Source organism: Littorina saxatilis, linkage group LG16, assembly GCF_037325665.1.
Source record: "Littorina saxatilis isolate snail1 linkage group LG16, US_GU_Lsax_2.0, whole genome shotgun sequence".
Classification (NCBI taxonomy): Eukaryota; Metazoa; Mollusca; class Gastropoda; order Littorinimorpha; family Littorinidae; genus Littorina; species Littorina saxatilis.
In genome coordinates, this window is record NC_090260.1 from 45,256,259 (window position 1) to 45,272,306 (window position 16,048).

Consider the following 16,048-nt stretch of genomic DNA (forward strand, 5'->3'; position numbering starts at 1 on the left):
AAGGTATGTAAACATTTTCATCATGAGACTTACAAAAGATTTTTGCATTTTCTGTTACAGCACCAGCAGGTGAAGATTTCAAGACAGACAAAACAGTTAACGTGCAGATGGAGCGTACATCAGAAATAACATCGTCCAGTGCTGACAGCAACGTTGTTTGGCTGAAACAAGAGGCACCTGAAATACCAACATTGTCCAGTGCTCAAGTAAAAAATCACATGTTGACAAGAGAAAGACCACTTGCCTGCCTTAAATGTACAACAATATTTGGTCAAAACAAACACATGTTAACACATACAACTGAACAGCCACATGCCTGTCCTCATTGCGAAGAGAAATTTGCTCTGAAAGGGCATTTAAAGACCCACATGTTGACACATACAGGAGAAAAGCCACATGCCTGTCCTCATTGTTCAAAGAAATTTGCTGGGAAAGATGGTTTGAAGACCCACATGTTGACACATACAGGAGAAAAGCCACATGCCTGTCCTCATTGCGAAAAGAAATTTGCTCTCAAAAAGGTTTTGAAGATCCACATGTTGACACATACAGGAGAAAAGCCACATGCCTGTCCTCATTGTTCAAAGAAAATTGCTCGGAAAGACTATTTGAAGACCCACATGTTAACACATACAGGAGAAAAGCCACATGCCTGTCCTTATTGCAAAGTAAAATTTCTTCACAAAGGGCATTTAAAGACCCACATGTTGACACATACAGGAGAAAAGCCACATGCCTGTCCTTATTGCAAAGTAAAGTTTCTTCAGAAAGGGCAATTAAAGCTCCACATGTTGACACATACAGGAGAAAAGCCACATGCCTGTCCTCGTTGTTCAAAGAAATTTGCTCGAAAAGACTATTTGAAGGCCCACATGTTGACACATACAGGAGAAAAGCCACATGCCTGTCCTCATTGTACAATGAAATTTCTTCAGAAAGGGCATTTAAAGAGCCACATGTTGACACATACAGGAGAAAAGCCACATGCCTGTCCTCATTGCAAAGTAAATTTTGCTCGCAAACGGCAATTAAAAACCCACATGTTGACACATACAGGAGAAAAGCCACATGCCTGTCCTCATTGCGAAAAGAAATTTGCTGTGAAAGGGGATTTAAAGACCCACATGTTGACACATACAGGAGAAAAGCCACATGCCTGTCCTCGTTGTTCAAAGAAATTTGCTCGAAAAGACTATTTGAAGGCCCACATGTTGACACATACAGGAGAAAAGCCACATGCCTGTCCTCATTGTTCAAAGAAATGTTTTCAGAAAAGGGATTTGAAAAGCCACATGTTGACACATACAGGAGAAAAGCCACATGCCTGTCCTCATTGCAAAGTAAATTTTGCTCGCAAAGGGCAATTAAAGACCCACATGTTCACACATACAGGAGAAAAGCCACATGCCTGTCCTCATTGCGAAGAGAAATTTGCTGTGAAAGGTCATTTAAAGACCCACATGTTGACACATACAGGAGAAAAGCCACATGCCTGTCGTCGTTGTTCAAAAAAATTTGCTCGAAAAGACTATTTGAAGACCCACATGTTAACACATACAGGAGAAAAGCCACATGCCTGTCCTCGTTGTTCAAAGAAATTTGCTGTGAAAGGGGATTTAAAGACCCACATGTTGACACATACAGGAGAAAAGCCACATGCCTGTCCTCGTTGTTCAAAGAAATTTGCTCGAAAAGACTATTTGAAAGCCCACATGTTGACACATACAGGAGAAAAGCCACATGCCTGTCCTCATTGTTCAAAGAAATGTTTTCAGAAAAGGGATTTGAAAAGCCACATGTTGACACATACAGGAGAAAAGCCACATGCCTGTCCTCATTGCAAAGTAAATTTTGCTCGCAAAGGGCAATTAAAGACCCACATGTTCACACATACAGGAGAAAAGCCACATGCCTGTCCTCATTGCGAAGAGAAATTTGCTGTGAAAGGTCATTTAAAGACCCACATGTTGACACATACAGGAGAAAAGCCACATGCCTGTCGTCGTTGTTCAAAAAAATTTGCTCGAAAAGACTATTTGAAGACCCACATGTTAACACATACAGGAGAAAAGCCACATGCCTGTCCTCGTTGTTCAAAGAAATTTGCTCGAAAAAACTATTTGAAGGCCCACATGTTGACACATACAGGAGAAAAGCCACATGCCTGTCCTCATTGTACAATGACATTTCTTCAGAAAGAGCATTTAAAGACCCACATGTTGACACATACAGGAGAAAAGCCACATGCCTGTCCTCATTGCACAGTAAATTTTGCTCGCAGAATGCAATTAAAGACCCACATGTTGACACATACAGGAGAAAGCCACATGCCTGTCCCCATTGTTCAGAAAAATTTGCTCGGAAAGAGTTTTTGAAGGCCCACATGTTGACACATACAGGAGAAAAGCCACATGCCTGTCCTCATTGCAAAGTAAATTTTGCTCGCAAAGGGCAATTAAAGACCCACATGTTGACACATACAGGAGAAAAGCCACATGCCTGTCCTCGTTGTTCACAGAAATGTGCTCGGAAAAATGTTTTGAAGATCCACATGTTGACACATACAGGAGAAAAGCCACATGCCTGCCTTATTTTCACAGCAAAATATTCTCACAAAAATAGTTTGAAAATCCACATGTTAACACATACTTGAAAAAAGCCACCTGTCCTCACTGCATTGTACAGGGAAATCTAAGCGGCGATCACGTGATTTGTGCAAAGGAAATTAGTTATCCGAGAAGTCATCCAAGAGAAGGTTGGAATAAAATGACACGGGAATTACCACTTTAATTTGGGTGCAAACTTAATCGCAATAATATTTTTGCCAAGTTTAGTATATATTATTTATCGTTAGATTTGACTGTGATATCAACATTTATCAACCCCCCGCGGGTTAGGGGGAGTCCCATGTTGGTTGGGACGAGAAAGAATTTACCCGATGCTACCCAGCATGTCCTAAGAGGCGACTAACGGTTCTGTTTCTCTTTTTACCCTTAAGTGTTTCTTGTGTAGAATATAGTCAATGTTTGTAAAGATTTTAGTCAAGCAGTATGGTAAGAAATGTTAGTCCTTTGTACTGGAAACAAATTAACAAGTGGCTCTATCCCATCTCCCCCATTTCCCCTATCCCATCCCCCTCTTTCCCCGTCGCAATATAACCTTGAATGGTTGAAAACCACGTTAAACACCAAATAAAGAAAGAAAGAACCCCGGCCGGGTCATACCTAAGACTTTAAAATTGGCAATTTAGTGGCTGCTCCGCCTGGCGTCTGGCATTATGGGGTTAATGCTAGGACACTAGTGTTGGTCCGGTGTCAGAATAATGTGACTGGGTGAGACATGAAGCCTGTGCTGCGACTTCGGTCTTGTGTGTGGCGCACGTTATATGTCAAAGCAGCACCGCCCTGATATGGCCCTTCGTGGTCGGCTGGGCGTTAAGCAAACAAACAAACAAACGCTAGTTTACAAGTAGGGCTTCTGCTGAGCATCAAGATGTGATTAATGTATTTTTGCTGTCTGTCTTATGGATTCTTACCCCCCGCGGGTTAGGGGGAGTCCCATATTGGTTGGGACTAGAAAGAATTTACCCGATGCTAACCAGCATGTCGTAAGAGGCGACTAACGGTTCTGTTTCTTCTCTTCTTTTGTCTTATTTCTGCCTTACCAGTCCTTTCACCTATATTTCCTTCCAAGAAAACTCTCCCTACTATTCCCTGCAGTTTTCCAATTCTTTTCTTGTTGTCTTATTTCTACCTGACTGGATTCATCACCTTTATTTCACTTAGCAAAAGTCTTCTTTTCCACATCCTTATTTCTCTGCACCCCGCATGTCGTATGAGGCGACTAACGGATTCTGTTTCTCCTTTAACCCTTGTTAAGTGGTTCTTGTATAGAATTTAGTCAATGTTTGTAAAGATTTTAGTCAAGCAGTATGTAAGAAATGTTTAGTCCTTTGTACTGGAAACTTGCATTCTCCCAGTAAGGTCATATATTGTACTACGTTGCAAGCCCCTGGAGCAATTTTTTGATTAGTGCTTTTGTGAACAAGGAACACTTAACAAGTGGCTCTATCCCATCTCCCCGCTTTCCCCTATCCCATCTCCCCCCTTTCTCTCGTCGCGATATAACCTTCGTGGTTGAAAACGACGTTAAACACCAAATAAAGAAAGAAAGAAAAAAAGAATTATGGATTCTTGTGCAAAGTTTAAACAGAGGCATTTTATGGTTTTTAAGTTGTGCTGTACAGTTTGACGCCAGTTTTCAAGTAGTGCTTTTGCTGTGTGATTATTTTGATGTGATTAATTTCTTTGTGCCGTCACCCCACGCGGGTTAGGGGAACCCCCTGCAGGTTAAGGGGAGTCCCATATTGGTTGGGACGAGAAAGAATTTACCCGATGCTACCCAGCATGTCGTAAGAGGTGACTAACGGTTCTGTTTCTCCTTTTACCCTTGTTAAATGTTTCTTGTATAGAATATAGTCAATGTTTGTAAAGAATTTAGTCAAGCAGTATGTAAGAAATGTTAAGTCCTTTGTATTGGAAACTTGCATTCTCCCAGTAAGGTCATATATTGTACTACGTTGCAAGCCCCTGGAGCAATTTTTTGATTAGTGCTTTTGTGAACAAGAAACAATTAACAAGTGGCTCTATCCCATCTCCCCGCTTTCCCCAATCCCATCTCCCCGCTTTCCCCTATCCCATCTCCCCCCTTTTCCCGTCGCGATATAACCTTGAATGGTTGAAAACGACGTTAAACACCAAATAAAGAAAGAAAGAAATAAAAAAAATATATAAAAAAATAATAATATTTAAATAATTTTTTTTAATTTTTTTTCAAATATACCTTGGCACGTACATACAATATAGGTCCAATTCATTCTTCTTACTCGGCGTGACGTTATCAAATGGATCGGCTAGCTTTAGCCCTAAGGGGCACAACTCCGCTCATACTCTCTTCGCGCCGCCATATTGGATGCCGTCTTTGTTAGTTTTCTTCATTGCACTCTTGTTCTTTTTGCGTATTTCACTGTGTATGCAGACAAAATGAAGAAAACTGTGCATGCATGAGTCCAAAGGGGATCTGCCTTTTTAACACAACAGCACAACATAAAAAGTAAAGCAAGAATACATTATTATATTCATTTATTTATTCTTTATCTCAAATTACCATGCAGACAGTGCACCAAAATTCACAAGATAAAGCTCTCAAGACAGGCAAATGAGGTACAATGCAGCTCAGGTAACTACTGCAAAGTATAATTTTCAAAGCATCCTATCACAGTGTTCACTCTAAAGGCACAACCGATGGACAATTGTTGATTAGGCAAAACAAAAAAAATTGTCTGTTTCTGGTCACCCGACCGACCCTAAATTTCGGCGCCGTCCCTAAACTTTTTTTTTCCAAACTCAAAAAAACATTTTTTTTTTTTTTGGTGGTAAAGGACAGGGTGAGAAAATGAACAACAAAAACGTGTGAAAACGAAAGTCCGCTGACGATTTGTAAATGTGTTGAGTGTCTTGTCTCTATGTATAGTGAATCCAGTCTCTTTGCGCGATTTTTAAAGTTAGTTTTATTGGTCTACATTTGGGGTAAAAAAAAAAAAAAAATCCCTACCTACCGACCCTATTTTTTTTTTTAGCCATGTTACCAGAAACAGACAATTTTTTTGGGGGGGGCCTTAGCGCACTGCACACAGCAAAAAATAACCAGTTATAATCGTCTTCTCCGCTCAGTAACTTCCTTCCAGTTGTCACCCTGATGGTAAACAACTTTAGGGATCCTAAAGTGTGCCTGCTGACTGCAGTTTTTGGCCACACAACGTGTCATTTTCACTTTTGTCGAGTCGCCACCCAACGCTCAAGCACTGTCAGAGATCGTGCAAGGCATCCAACATGGCGGCGGATGACCAATTCCAGAGAGTTACGACCCGTGATTCTCATACCGCGCGCGCCGAGTAGAAATGCTGTTGTTAACTTGAGTTTCTGCAATGGGCCTATACATGTAAACACATTTATATTGGTGACATAAAAGGTTTGTGGACAGAAAACCTTGTACAAAAAATAGAGAGAGAGAGAGAGAGAGAGAGAGAGAGAGAGAGAGAGAGAGAGAGAGAGAGAGAGAAAGAGAGAGAGATCCTGCGTAAATGTGAAAACGTATCAACCTTGAATTTGACGAGGTGTTGAATACGTATTTGACAATCACACATATAATTAAACAAGAAGGGCAAAGCCCATACGACTCACATGCTTTACACATTTTTCCTTCCAAAATACATGTGACCTTGACCCAAGGTCAAGGTCATCCAAGGTCATGCAACACAAAGCTGTTAATTCAAGACATAGGAAGTACAATGGTGCTTATTGGCTCTTTCTACCATGAGATATGGTCACTTTTAGTGGTTCACTACCTTATTTTGGTCACATTTCATAAGGGTCAAAGTGACCTTGACCTTGATCATATGTGACCAAATGTGTCTCATGATGAAAGCATAACATGTGCCCCACATAATTTTTAAGTTTGAAACAGTTATCTTCCATAGTTCAGGGTCAAGGTCACTTCAAAATATGTATACAATCCAACTTTGAGGAGCTCCTGTGACCTTGACCTTGAAGCAAGATAAACCAAACTGGTATCAAAAGATGGGGCTTACTTTGCCCTATATATCATATATAGGTGAGGTATTCAATCTCAAAAACTTCAGAGAAAATGTGAAAAATGTGAAAAATAGCTGTTTTTTAGGCAACATTTATGGCCCCTGCGACCTTGACCTTGAAGCAAGGTCAAGATGCTATGTATGTTTTTTGGGGCCTTGTCATCATACACCATCTTGCCAAATTTGGTACTGATAGACTGAATAGTGTCCAAGAAATATCCAACGTTAAAGTTTTCCGGACGGACGGACGGACGTCCGGACGGACGGACGGACGTCCGGACGGACGGACGGACGGACGACTCGGGTGAGTACATAGACTCACTTTTGCTTCGCATGTGAGTCAAAAACACACAAGAAAATGTATAATTATATCAATTTTATTGTGATCAACAATACTCAGATCATGCAAAAACAAACACCACACTTTGAAAAATCCGAAAGAACAACTGACAACATAATGTGCCGGATATACAACAATAAAGCTTAAAGCAAAAGGCAACTAATACTGCAAGTGCTGTCCATATGTGTTTTATCTACCACTCATGGAAACAAAGTGCACCTCACCAGGCTTTCTGTCCAATACCTGCAATATAAAGTTTATAGTATCAATCTTTGGATTGTATTATTACTGTCCAAATATATAAACAAATTAACTTGCAATTCTATATGTGTTTTATTTGCATGCTATGCATGACCGCTTTACACTCGTCGCAATATAACCTTGAATGGTTGAAAACGACGTTAAACACCAAATAAAGAAAGGAACCGCTTTACACTTCTCTTGCTATCATGATTATAATTATTTCTGCAATGAACGCTTTAAGTTTTATATTCACCATTCCTTTAAGAACGTTTGATGCACACACACATACACACACACGCACGCACACACAGAAACACACACACGCACACACGCACGCACACTTAAACACACACACACACACACACACACACACACAGGTTTGGGTTTGTGCGTCACTGAATAATGCAGGTCTCTCCAAACGGTGCTTGAACCGCGTCCTGTACGCATACGTGCGCACGTACGCACGCACGCACACAATACACATTTCGAAAACACACGCATGCACGCGGCGTTAACATTTTACGCACGCACGTGCAAACAGACACACAGGGACAAAAAGACACACACACAAACACGCACGCACGTACTCACAGACGCGCACGCACTTACACACACTCACACACACATAGAAAAAGACACACAGAAACAAACACAGACGCACACACATACTCACACGCACGCACGCATATACACACACACACACACACACATAAACACAAAAAGTCTTGTGGGAACAAGGACATTTATGGGAAATCGGAATTCCTCTGCTGTAACCCCATGAATATTAATGAGTAGCACATGGACCAATCGCTGGTTAATGCCAGAGATTGTTCCAGCCAGCTTCGCGTGGATGCTTTGCCTTGACCTCGTTCGGCACTCTCTCCTTGTCTTCCTACAGACAACATCATTTTTGCTCTGTCGATACTTTTGACTTATTCTCCGTCTTTTCCCTGACTTCTCTTCTTTACACTTCCTTCTCGCTCTCTTGTGTCTTCTATTCTTCTACTTGATCCCGTGTCTTCGCTTCAACGATCATTAAGGTACTGTTATTCATTCTATTTTTCTTCGTTGTTATCTTATTTTGCCGTGATGCCAGGAAAGCACGCCGTGATTGTAGGCCATTTTTACGGTCGAACAGACCCTCGGTTCCACCCCACCCCCCCCCCCCCCCCCCCCCCCGATTTCAACCTTATGGGAAAGGTCGATTCAGTAAAGTTTTTTTTTTTGTGTGTCGCGGGGGAAAGACTTTGGACACTTTAGAAAACGAAGACATACTAGCCCTTTCGGTACGGAAACCCGACTTGGTATTGCTGATCATAGGCGATAACGATATTTCCTTCGACACTGACCCAAACGGCGGGTTAGCCGGTCGGATTCTTGCAGTTGCGTCTGTGATTGCAGCTCGGACCGGCGCTCACGTCATCATTTCTAAGCTTTTACCTCGGCAACGTGCCCCTTCGTGTGTAAGAAAACGAATGCATGAAACCACTCTGGAAGAAAAACACGCAAGTTACTTTAAAATGTGTAATCATGCGGTGGGCCTTTGTTTACAACGATCTCGCATCGTCCGTGCGCGGCGTGCCTTTGGTTCTTTCTGGAACCACAACGGAAGGTTTGACCGATCAAAGTCAAATCGGCAACTTGGCTCGAAATCCCACGGTTTGCACCAGTTTTATAAATCAGTTCGCGGTGCCTTGTTGGCTGGCGCTAAAAAGCCCCCGCGGGTGTGAGTTCTGCCATATGCCGCACCCTGCATTTTCGAAATTCCAACATGTTCGGCTGTTTTCGGAATGACGTCATGATCGGCTCCCTCCGTGGAATGTGCTATTTTTGTATGGTTCTATGCCACGGTGCATTTTTCTGTTATTGCCAAGCACTGGCCCATGCCACCGTGCACTTTATATTGATTGCTAAGCACTGGTTCTATGCCACGGTGCACTTGATGTTATTGCCAACCACTGGCCCATGCCACCTTGCATTTTATGTTTTTGCTAGGCACTGGTTCTATGCCACGGTGCACTTGATGTTATTGCCAACCACTGGCCCATGCCACCTTGCATTTTGTTATTGCCAAGCACTGGCATTATGCCACCTTGCACTTTATATTGATTGCCAAGCACTGGCTCATGCCACCGTGCACTGTATGTTGATTTCAAGCTCTGGCCAATGCCACCTTGCACTTTATGTTGATTGCCAAGCACTGGCTCTTGCCACCGTGCACTCTATGTTGATTTCAAGTTCTGGCCCATGCCACCTTGCACTTGCCAAGCACTGGCTCATGCCACCGTGCACTCTATGTTGATTTCAAGCTCTGGCCCATGCCACCTTGCACTTTATGTTGATTGCCAAGCACTGGCTCATGCCACCGTGCACTCTATGTTGATTTCAAGCACTGGCCCATGCCACCTTGCACTTTATGTTGATTGCCAAGCACTGGCTCTTGCCACCGTGCACTCTATGTTGATTTCAAGCTCTGGCCCATGCCACCAAGCACTGGCTCATGCCACCGTGCACTCTATGTTATTTCAAGCTCTGTCCCATGCCACCTTGAACTTGCCAAGCACTGGCTCATGCCACCGTGCACTCTATGTTGATTCAGTTCAAGCTCTGCCCCATGCCACCTTGCACTTGCCAAGCACGGGCTCATGCCACAGTGCACTCTATGTTATTCAGTTCAAGCTCTGTCCCATGCCACCTTGAACTTGCCAAGCACTGGCTCATGCCACCGTGCACTATATGTTGATTTCAAGCTCTGGCACTATGCCACCTTGCACATTGTTGATCGCCAAGCACTGGCACTATGCCACCATGCACATTATGTTGATGCCAAGCACTGGCTCTATGCCACTGTGCACTTTCTGTTTATTGCCAAGCATGCCCCAGTGCACTTATGTTCCGAACTTCACTTGTCCTTCAGCCTAATTGGGCTGACTGGGCCACTACAGTGTGATTGAGGATTTGACTTCGTAAACGATAGATTCATATTCCTTCCCCTGCTATGTCTCTGTGCCAATGAATACACACCCTCCATACAGAACACTAGTTCGGCTGCCCGTTTGTATTCCTGGTTAGCATGCCTCCTAAGCGCAGAGCTGCCGCTGGTGTTGCCTCGGCTACGGCCAAACTGAGGAGACCAACCCGGGGACCCATCAGGGCTCAAGCACAACCAGTTGATGTCGCCCCTCTGGGAGCCAGGCAACAACCAGCTGCTCCCCCAGCTGCAGCTCCTGACCCGGCGCTTGTCCAAGCGGTCACACAGGCCGTCCTCCAGGCGTTGGTGGCCCAGGAATCTGCCGCTGAGCTCCCCGAGGACCCTGTGATGAACGTGATCGACAACGCCGTCACCGACATAACAGGTACCTACCCTCCCGTAACCCTCGGTCAGTCCCACTTTATATCGTCTTCCAGCCCAGTTACTGCCACTATTTCGGGAAAACTAAAAGACCAAATTTGGCAGGGTCAATTTATTGACCTACATGACCTACTGGAAGATCCCGCTAATGAACCCCCTCTGTTTGCGTTTGACCCGACTTCCCCAACTGGCCTTTATCTACAGAAGCGCCCCAAAATGAAGCCCCAAATGGACCCAACCACATGGACCCTGGCTTGGAACCGTTTTTCTGCCATCGTCACTGCGAGACGGCCTGAGCTAGCTCCTGGGCTAGCTCACCACATGGAGGTCGTGGTCAAGATGGCAGGGAAGCGGGGCGACTGGCGTTTTTATGACGCCTAGTTTCGTCGCCTGATCGAGCGAGGGGAAGCCATTTGGGGTACCACTCACTTGGAACTTTATATGAATGCCACGATGGCATCCCACCCAACCTCCCTTGGGCTTACAAACTCCCTCCCTCGTACTTCCCAACAAGTCCCCATCCCCAGCGGGGCATGTTTTTCCTTCCACAAATCAGGTGAATGCTCAGCAGGCACGCAATGTTCTTATCAACATCAGTGTTTTAATGCTGGGTGCAGAGCATTTCACCCAATCACCCACTGCCCCAAACCAGTGACCCACCCCTTTTCAATCCTGCCTCGGTTTTTAAACAACCGCGGTAGAGGCAATCGCTCCCAGGAGTTTCAATTTGGATCACAGCCCCAGCAATCCTTTCAGCCCCGTTTCTCTCACCCAGCCCACGATACATAAAAACTAGTCACATTTTGAATGTACACGGCACCATCCGTCTGGTTGTCATACTAGTCACATTTTGAATGTTTTCAAGGCACCATCTATCTGGTGTCAACCATCAGATTCTGATCACAGACTGTCAGTGTGTCCAAGCCCCATCACTTTATCAGAATTGCGAAAGAAGTCCGCGCTGACATGCTCATGTGGACATTGTTTCTGAAAGTTTTCAATGACAAATCTCTTGTTCTTCCTGGCAGATTCCTGATCTCGGATTCACTTAACCTGTTCACAGATGCATTTGGTTCACTAGGATATGGAGCAGTCTTTGGCTCAGTGGTTGTCTGGGACATGGAACGACCTGTGGCGCGCGCTCCCAGTCAATCACCCTGCTTGAGCTGTACCCCATCGCGCTGGCAGTGGAACTGTGGGGAGAGTCCCTCGCTAACAAATGTTTGTCTTTTTACACAGATAATCTGACCTTGGCGGATATTCTCACCAAACAGACCTCCAAGGATAGACTTATCATGACACAACCCAGTACAGGTACCTCTGCTGCCCTGCTTGAACCCCAAACCTCCATGTTAAGCCTACTCCTCAAATCTACTCCTCAAATCGTCTCTTGCTCCACCTACTCAGAGGTCATACCGTCGAGCCTGGACCTTATTTGTAGAGTTTGCTGACAAGCATTGCCTAGCATTAGCACCTCCCATTCCAGTAGGCACCATTGCACTGTTCATTTCCTTTCTCACGAATAAGTCGAACAAGCCGGCTACAATCTCCTCGTATGTGTTTGCCCTGGGATACATACATAAGATGTGTGCCGTCCCTGATCCAACGTCCTCCCTCAGCCTACTTGCAATTGCGCCGTCCAGGTAACAGCCCTCTTTTTGCATGGGCTTCTGGCAGACCAGTCCTACCTAAGGAATTCGAAACAGTGCTCAAACGAGCTTTGGTCTTTTGTCAGGTTGACCCCTCTCATTACCATTGTTATAGCTTTCGTATAGGTGCAGCAACTGCAGCAGCCGAGCGAGGCTTGTCAGATCCGTCAGCTCGGAAGATGGAAATCGGATGCCTTCAAAACATACATACGGGACGCACGTTCGTCCGCACCCTAGTTCCAACCCCGCCTTGTCGAGAGTTCAGTTATGCTAGGAAGGGCAGAGTGTCCTCTGTAACCTCTCCTTAGTGTTATTATGTTAATTGCATTGTTCGGTGTGTCTCTCAGTGGTGCAACAGCTAGGAAGGGCAGAGTGTGCTCTGTAACCTGTCCCATGTTATTATGGTTACTGCCCTGTCATGCATGTCTGTTTGGATTAACCTCCGGCAGAGACTTTTTCAGCTCTCCTCCAATAATTTCTTGTCTTTTTTCAGCTCCTTGGCAAAGGCAGACAGTATTATGACTCCTGTACAATTTATGTGTCCATTTTACTGCCGGGAATCTCTCTGTTTGAATTCGTGCAGGATGTTCTCCTGTCTCAGTATCCACAAGGCACAACAACAACATAGTCTTTACCAACCACGAGGATGAGGGCTGCTGCCAGAACACTGCTCAAATCTACTCATATCGTTTCAAGTCTGTGTTTCCATCCGTTGGATTTCCCCCTAAACAGTGTTGTTGCATAGGCCACTATTTCTCCTACTTCCTACTTTTGGCGCTGCGCAGCCAATTGCCTGGCAATTGTCAGCGTTATGGCGGAACAGCCCCAAAAGCTTTATGGACTCTCTAGATTTTATAATGAAATTCAATTGTTGGATTCCATGAGAATCCCAAACTAAATTAATTAACAGGTTGGGCAATTAACTATCTATTCTTGAAAAACATAGGTAAGGTAAAATAATTACAGAATTTAATAAAAAAAAAGGTAAAGGTAAAGGTATTCCCATAACCATCTGGTCGTAGGGGAGAGAGATGTTAGAGATCTTCACTTTTCTGGGGGCCAGCTTTTTATGAGGGCGGTGCCCATCTCCTCTCCCTCGCTGCCTTTGCCTTCCCCGGCCCTGAATAGGGTCAGGTACCCATTTCCAGCTGGGTGGACTGGAGAGCGCTCGGAAAAATCGGGTATTTGTATTTGTCCCCGAGTGGGGGACGAACCACGACCTCCAGCGTGAGAGGCAAGCGCTCTAACCACTGCGCCACTCCGCTCTCTAATTTAATAAGGTAAAATAATTACAGAATTTAATAAAATAATTGTCACTTCGGTGGCCTACTGCAGCAACACTATGCATTGACTCTGTGGTTTTTTGCTTGTATGTTAATTGTGTGAACTGTGTCTCATCTGCCTTGTCTCCACTGATTTCACATAAAAAGTCTTGTGGGAACAAGGACATTTATGGGAAATCGGAATTCCTCTGCTGTAACCCCATGAATATTAATGAGTAGCACATGGACCAATCGCTGGGTAATGCCAGAGATTGTTCCAGCCAGCTTCGCGTGGATGCTTTCCCCTTGACCTCGTTCGGCACTCTCTCCTTGTCTTCCTACAGACAACATCATTTTTGCTCTGTCGATACTTTTGACTTATTCTCCGTCTTTTCCCTCCCACCCATCCCTATGTTTACCAGTTATCCCCTTTGGTTACATATTGCAATGCAAATTTAGATTCTTATCCTTGTCATGGTGTCATTATATTGCAAGCTATTATTGTTGTCACCTTGCTGAATATATTCGTAAATTTGCTTGTACTTTTAGTTCCTGTCACTGGAATGAGTTAGCCTCTAACGATGGGTTGTCCATGCCATAATTCTGTCCATGGTTTATTACATTACATGCCCTTATCAGCTCCTATTCACTTTCGATTCTGACAATTTTTCTTCTGCATGCTGCCAGGGTGTGCTGGCACCACCGTTTGAGCTTCGGTGCAGTACCATTATTGATTGGTCTGGAACCGAAACTTAGGCTATAGTCCACAGTTGCACCAGGTCCAGACTACTTCCCTTTCGCCCTGAGCGGTTTTTGGGCTGAGCAGCCGGCGACTGTGGCATCTGGCATAAACATATATCTAAATAATATCAAACTAACGTTTCAATTGTCAGCGTTATGGCGTAACAGCCCCAAAAGCTTTATGGACTCTCTAGATTTTATAATGAAATTCAATTGTTGGATTCCATGAGAATCCCAAACTAAATTAATTAACAGGTTGGGCAATTAACTATCTATTCTTGAAAAACATAGGTAAGGTAAAATAATTACAGAATTTAATAAGGTGAAATAATTACAGAATTTAATAAAATAATTGTCACTTCGGTGGCCTACTGCAGCAACACTATGCATTGACTCTGTGGTTTTTTGCTTGTATGTTAATTGTGTGAACTGTGTCTCATCTGCCTTGTCTCCACTGATTTCACATAAACACACACACACACACGATGCTGGGGAGGATGGGGTATTCGGGGGGCAGTTGTCGGAAAGGGGGGGGGGGGGGGCAACTGTCCGCCCATGGTTTGGGGCATTTGTCTGGGGCAATTGTTCAGAGGGCAGATGTACACGGGGAAATTGTCCGGGGGATAATTAAATTAGCCTTCTACCGGAGACATCATTCACAACACGTCTAATTGTTGTCACTGGTGCGCACAAAACTTGGTCACTGGATAAAGCATCAAATTCATAATATTCGCTTTTGAGAATGCAATACAATGTCATAAGTGAGCAATCTTTGTTTTAACCTTCGCAGCCGGTCGCTAAAAACATTCTTTGCAGCACGTCGTGAGTACCAAAGTAACCATACTTTTCAAAAAAGGAAAAACATGCACGGGTAAACAAAACAAGAACAAGAAAAACAAGTCGCGTAAGGCGAAAATACAACATTTAGTCAAGTAGCTGTCGAACTCACAGAATGAAACTGAACGCAATGCAACGCAGCAAGACCGTATACTCGTAGCATCGTCAGTCCACCGCGCACGGCAAAGGCAGTGAAAGTGACAAAAAGAGCGGGTTAGTACTTGCGCTGAGAAGGATAGCACGCTTTTCTGTACCTCTCTTCGTTTTAACTTTCTGAGCGTGTTTTTAATCGAAACATATATCTAATGTTTTTGGAATCAGGAACCGACAAGGAATAAGATGAAGGTGTTTTTAAATTGATTTGGACAACTTAATTTTGATAATAATTTTTATATTTTTAATTTTCAGAGCTTGTTTTTAATCCAAATATAAATAGAGCTTAAACAATGACCACGAGTTGATTACTGGAAAATAAACCACGAGTGGGTATTTGCAGCCGCTTGGTAATTCACGAGTGTGCGGAGCACACGAGTGAATTACCAAGCGGCTGCAAATACCCACGAGTGGTTTATTTTCCAGTAATCAACGAGTTGTCGTCATTGTTTAAGCTATTTATACAACGAACAACACGGGTCGAACATGCAGTCATGCAGACGACATTTTGTACGCAATTTCATTTCAGCCTAATCACTCAGAGTGTCAAATGCGCGTCATTCAAATAGTCCCTATTCTTTTACTTTATTCTTAGTCTCCGACTCGTCGGCATTATACTTGTCTGGTCTAAATATCGGACCCCATTGCTACGATTAAAACACAATAGCGTTTATATAGCTATTCTGACATTACATTCTGTGTTAAAATCATGTTTTTGTCAGCAACAAGGACCAGAATGGTCCATGTCGTTGATAGCAGACGACGCTTCCCTTTCCGCATGAAGCCACGGAAATAACCGAACATTGAAAAACCCACGGA

The 16,048-nt window shown here is 43.9% G+C and overlaps 3 protein-coding genes across 7 annotated transcripts in view; all 3 read left to right on the plus strand.

The window, feature by feature from the left end:
* LOC138949746 (cyclin-H-like) overlaps positions 1 to 16,048 on the plus strand; it is an 87,371-nt gene that overhangs the window by 33,180 nt on the left and 38,143 nt on the right. The gene's annotated exons all lie outside the window — the stretch shown is intronic.
* LOC138951117 (zinc finger protein 268-like) lies at positions 64 to 5,587 on the plus strand. Its single transcript, XM_070322766.1, has one exon. It carries the CDS (start codon positions 108 to 110, stop codon positions 2,373 to 2,375), a length of 2,268 nt encoding a protein of 755 aa, XP_070178867.1. The 5' UTR covers positions 64 to 107; the 3' UTR covers positions 2,376 to 5,587.
* Positions 7,588 to 13,576, plus strand: LOC138949751 (uncharacterized). 2 transcript variants are annotated; one of them, XM_070321570.1, is made up of 2 exons: positions 7,588 to 8,275; positions 10,308 to 13,576. In XM_070321570.1, the coding sequence occupies exon 2, from the start codon at positions 10,309 to 10,311 to the stop codon at positions 10,966 to 10,968; it is 660 nt and encodes a 219-aa protein (XP_070177671.1). In that variant the 5' UTR covers positions 7,588 to 8,275; position 10,308; the 3' UTR covers positions 10,969 to 13,576. The 2 variants fall into 2 exon arrangements, 1 of the variants encoding a protein (XP_070177671.1); XR_011450409.1 differs by lacking the exon at positions 7,588 to 8,275 and having other exon boundaries at positions 9,395 to 13,187; positions 13,517 to 13,576.

What these genes read in the sequence shown, in the direction of transcription:
- LOC138949751 (XM_070321570.1), top strand. Translation starts at nt 10,309, where the DNA reads ATGCCTCCTAAGCGCAGAGCTGCCGCTGGTGTTGCCTCGGCTACGGCC.
- LOC138951117 (XM_070322766.1), top strand. Translation starts at nt 108, where the DNA reads ATGGAGCGTACATCAGAAATAACATCGTCCAGTGCTGACAGCAACGTT.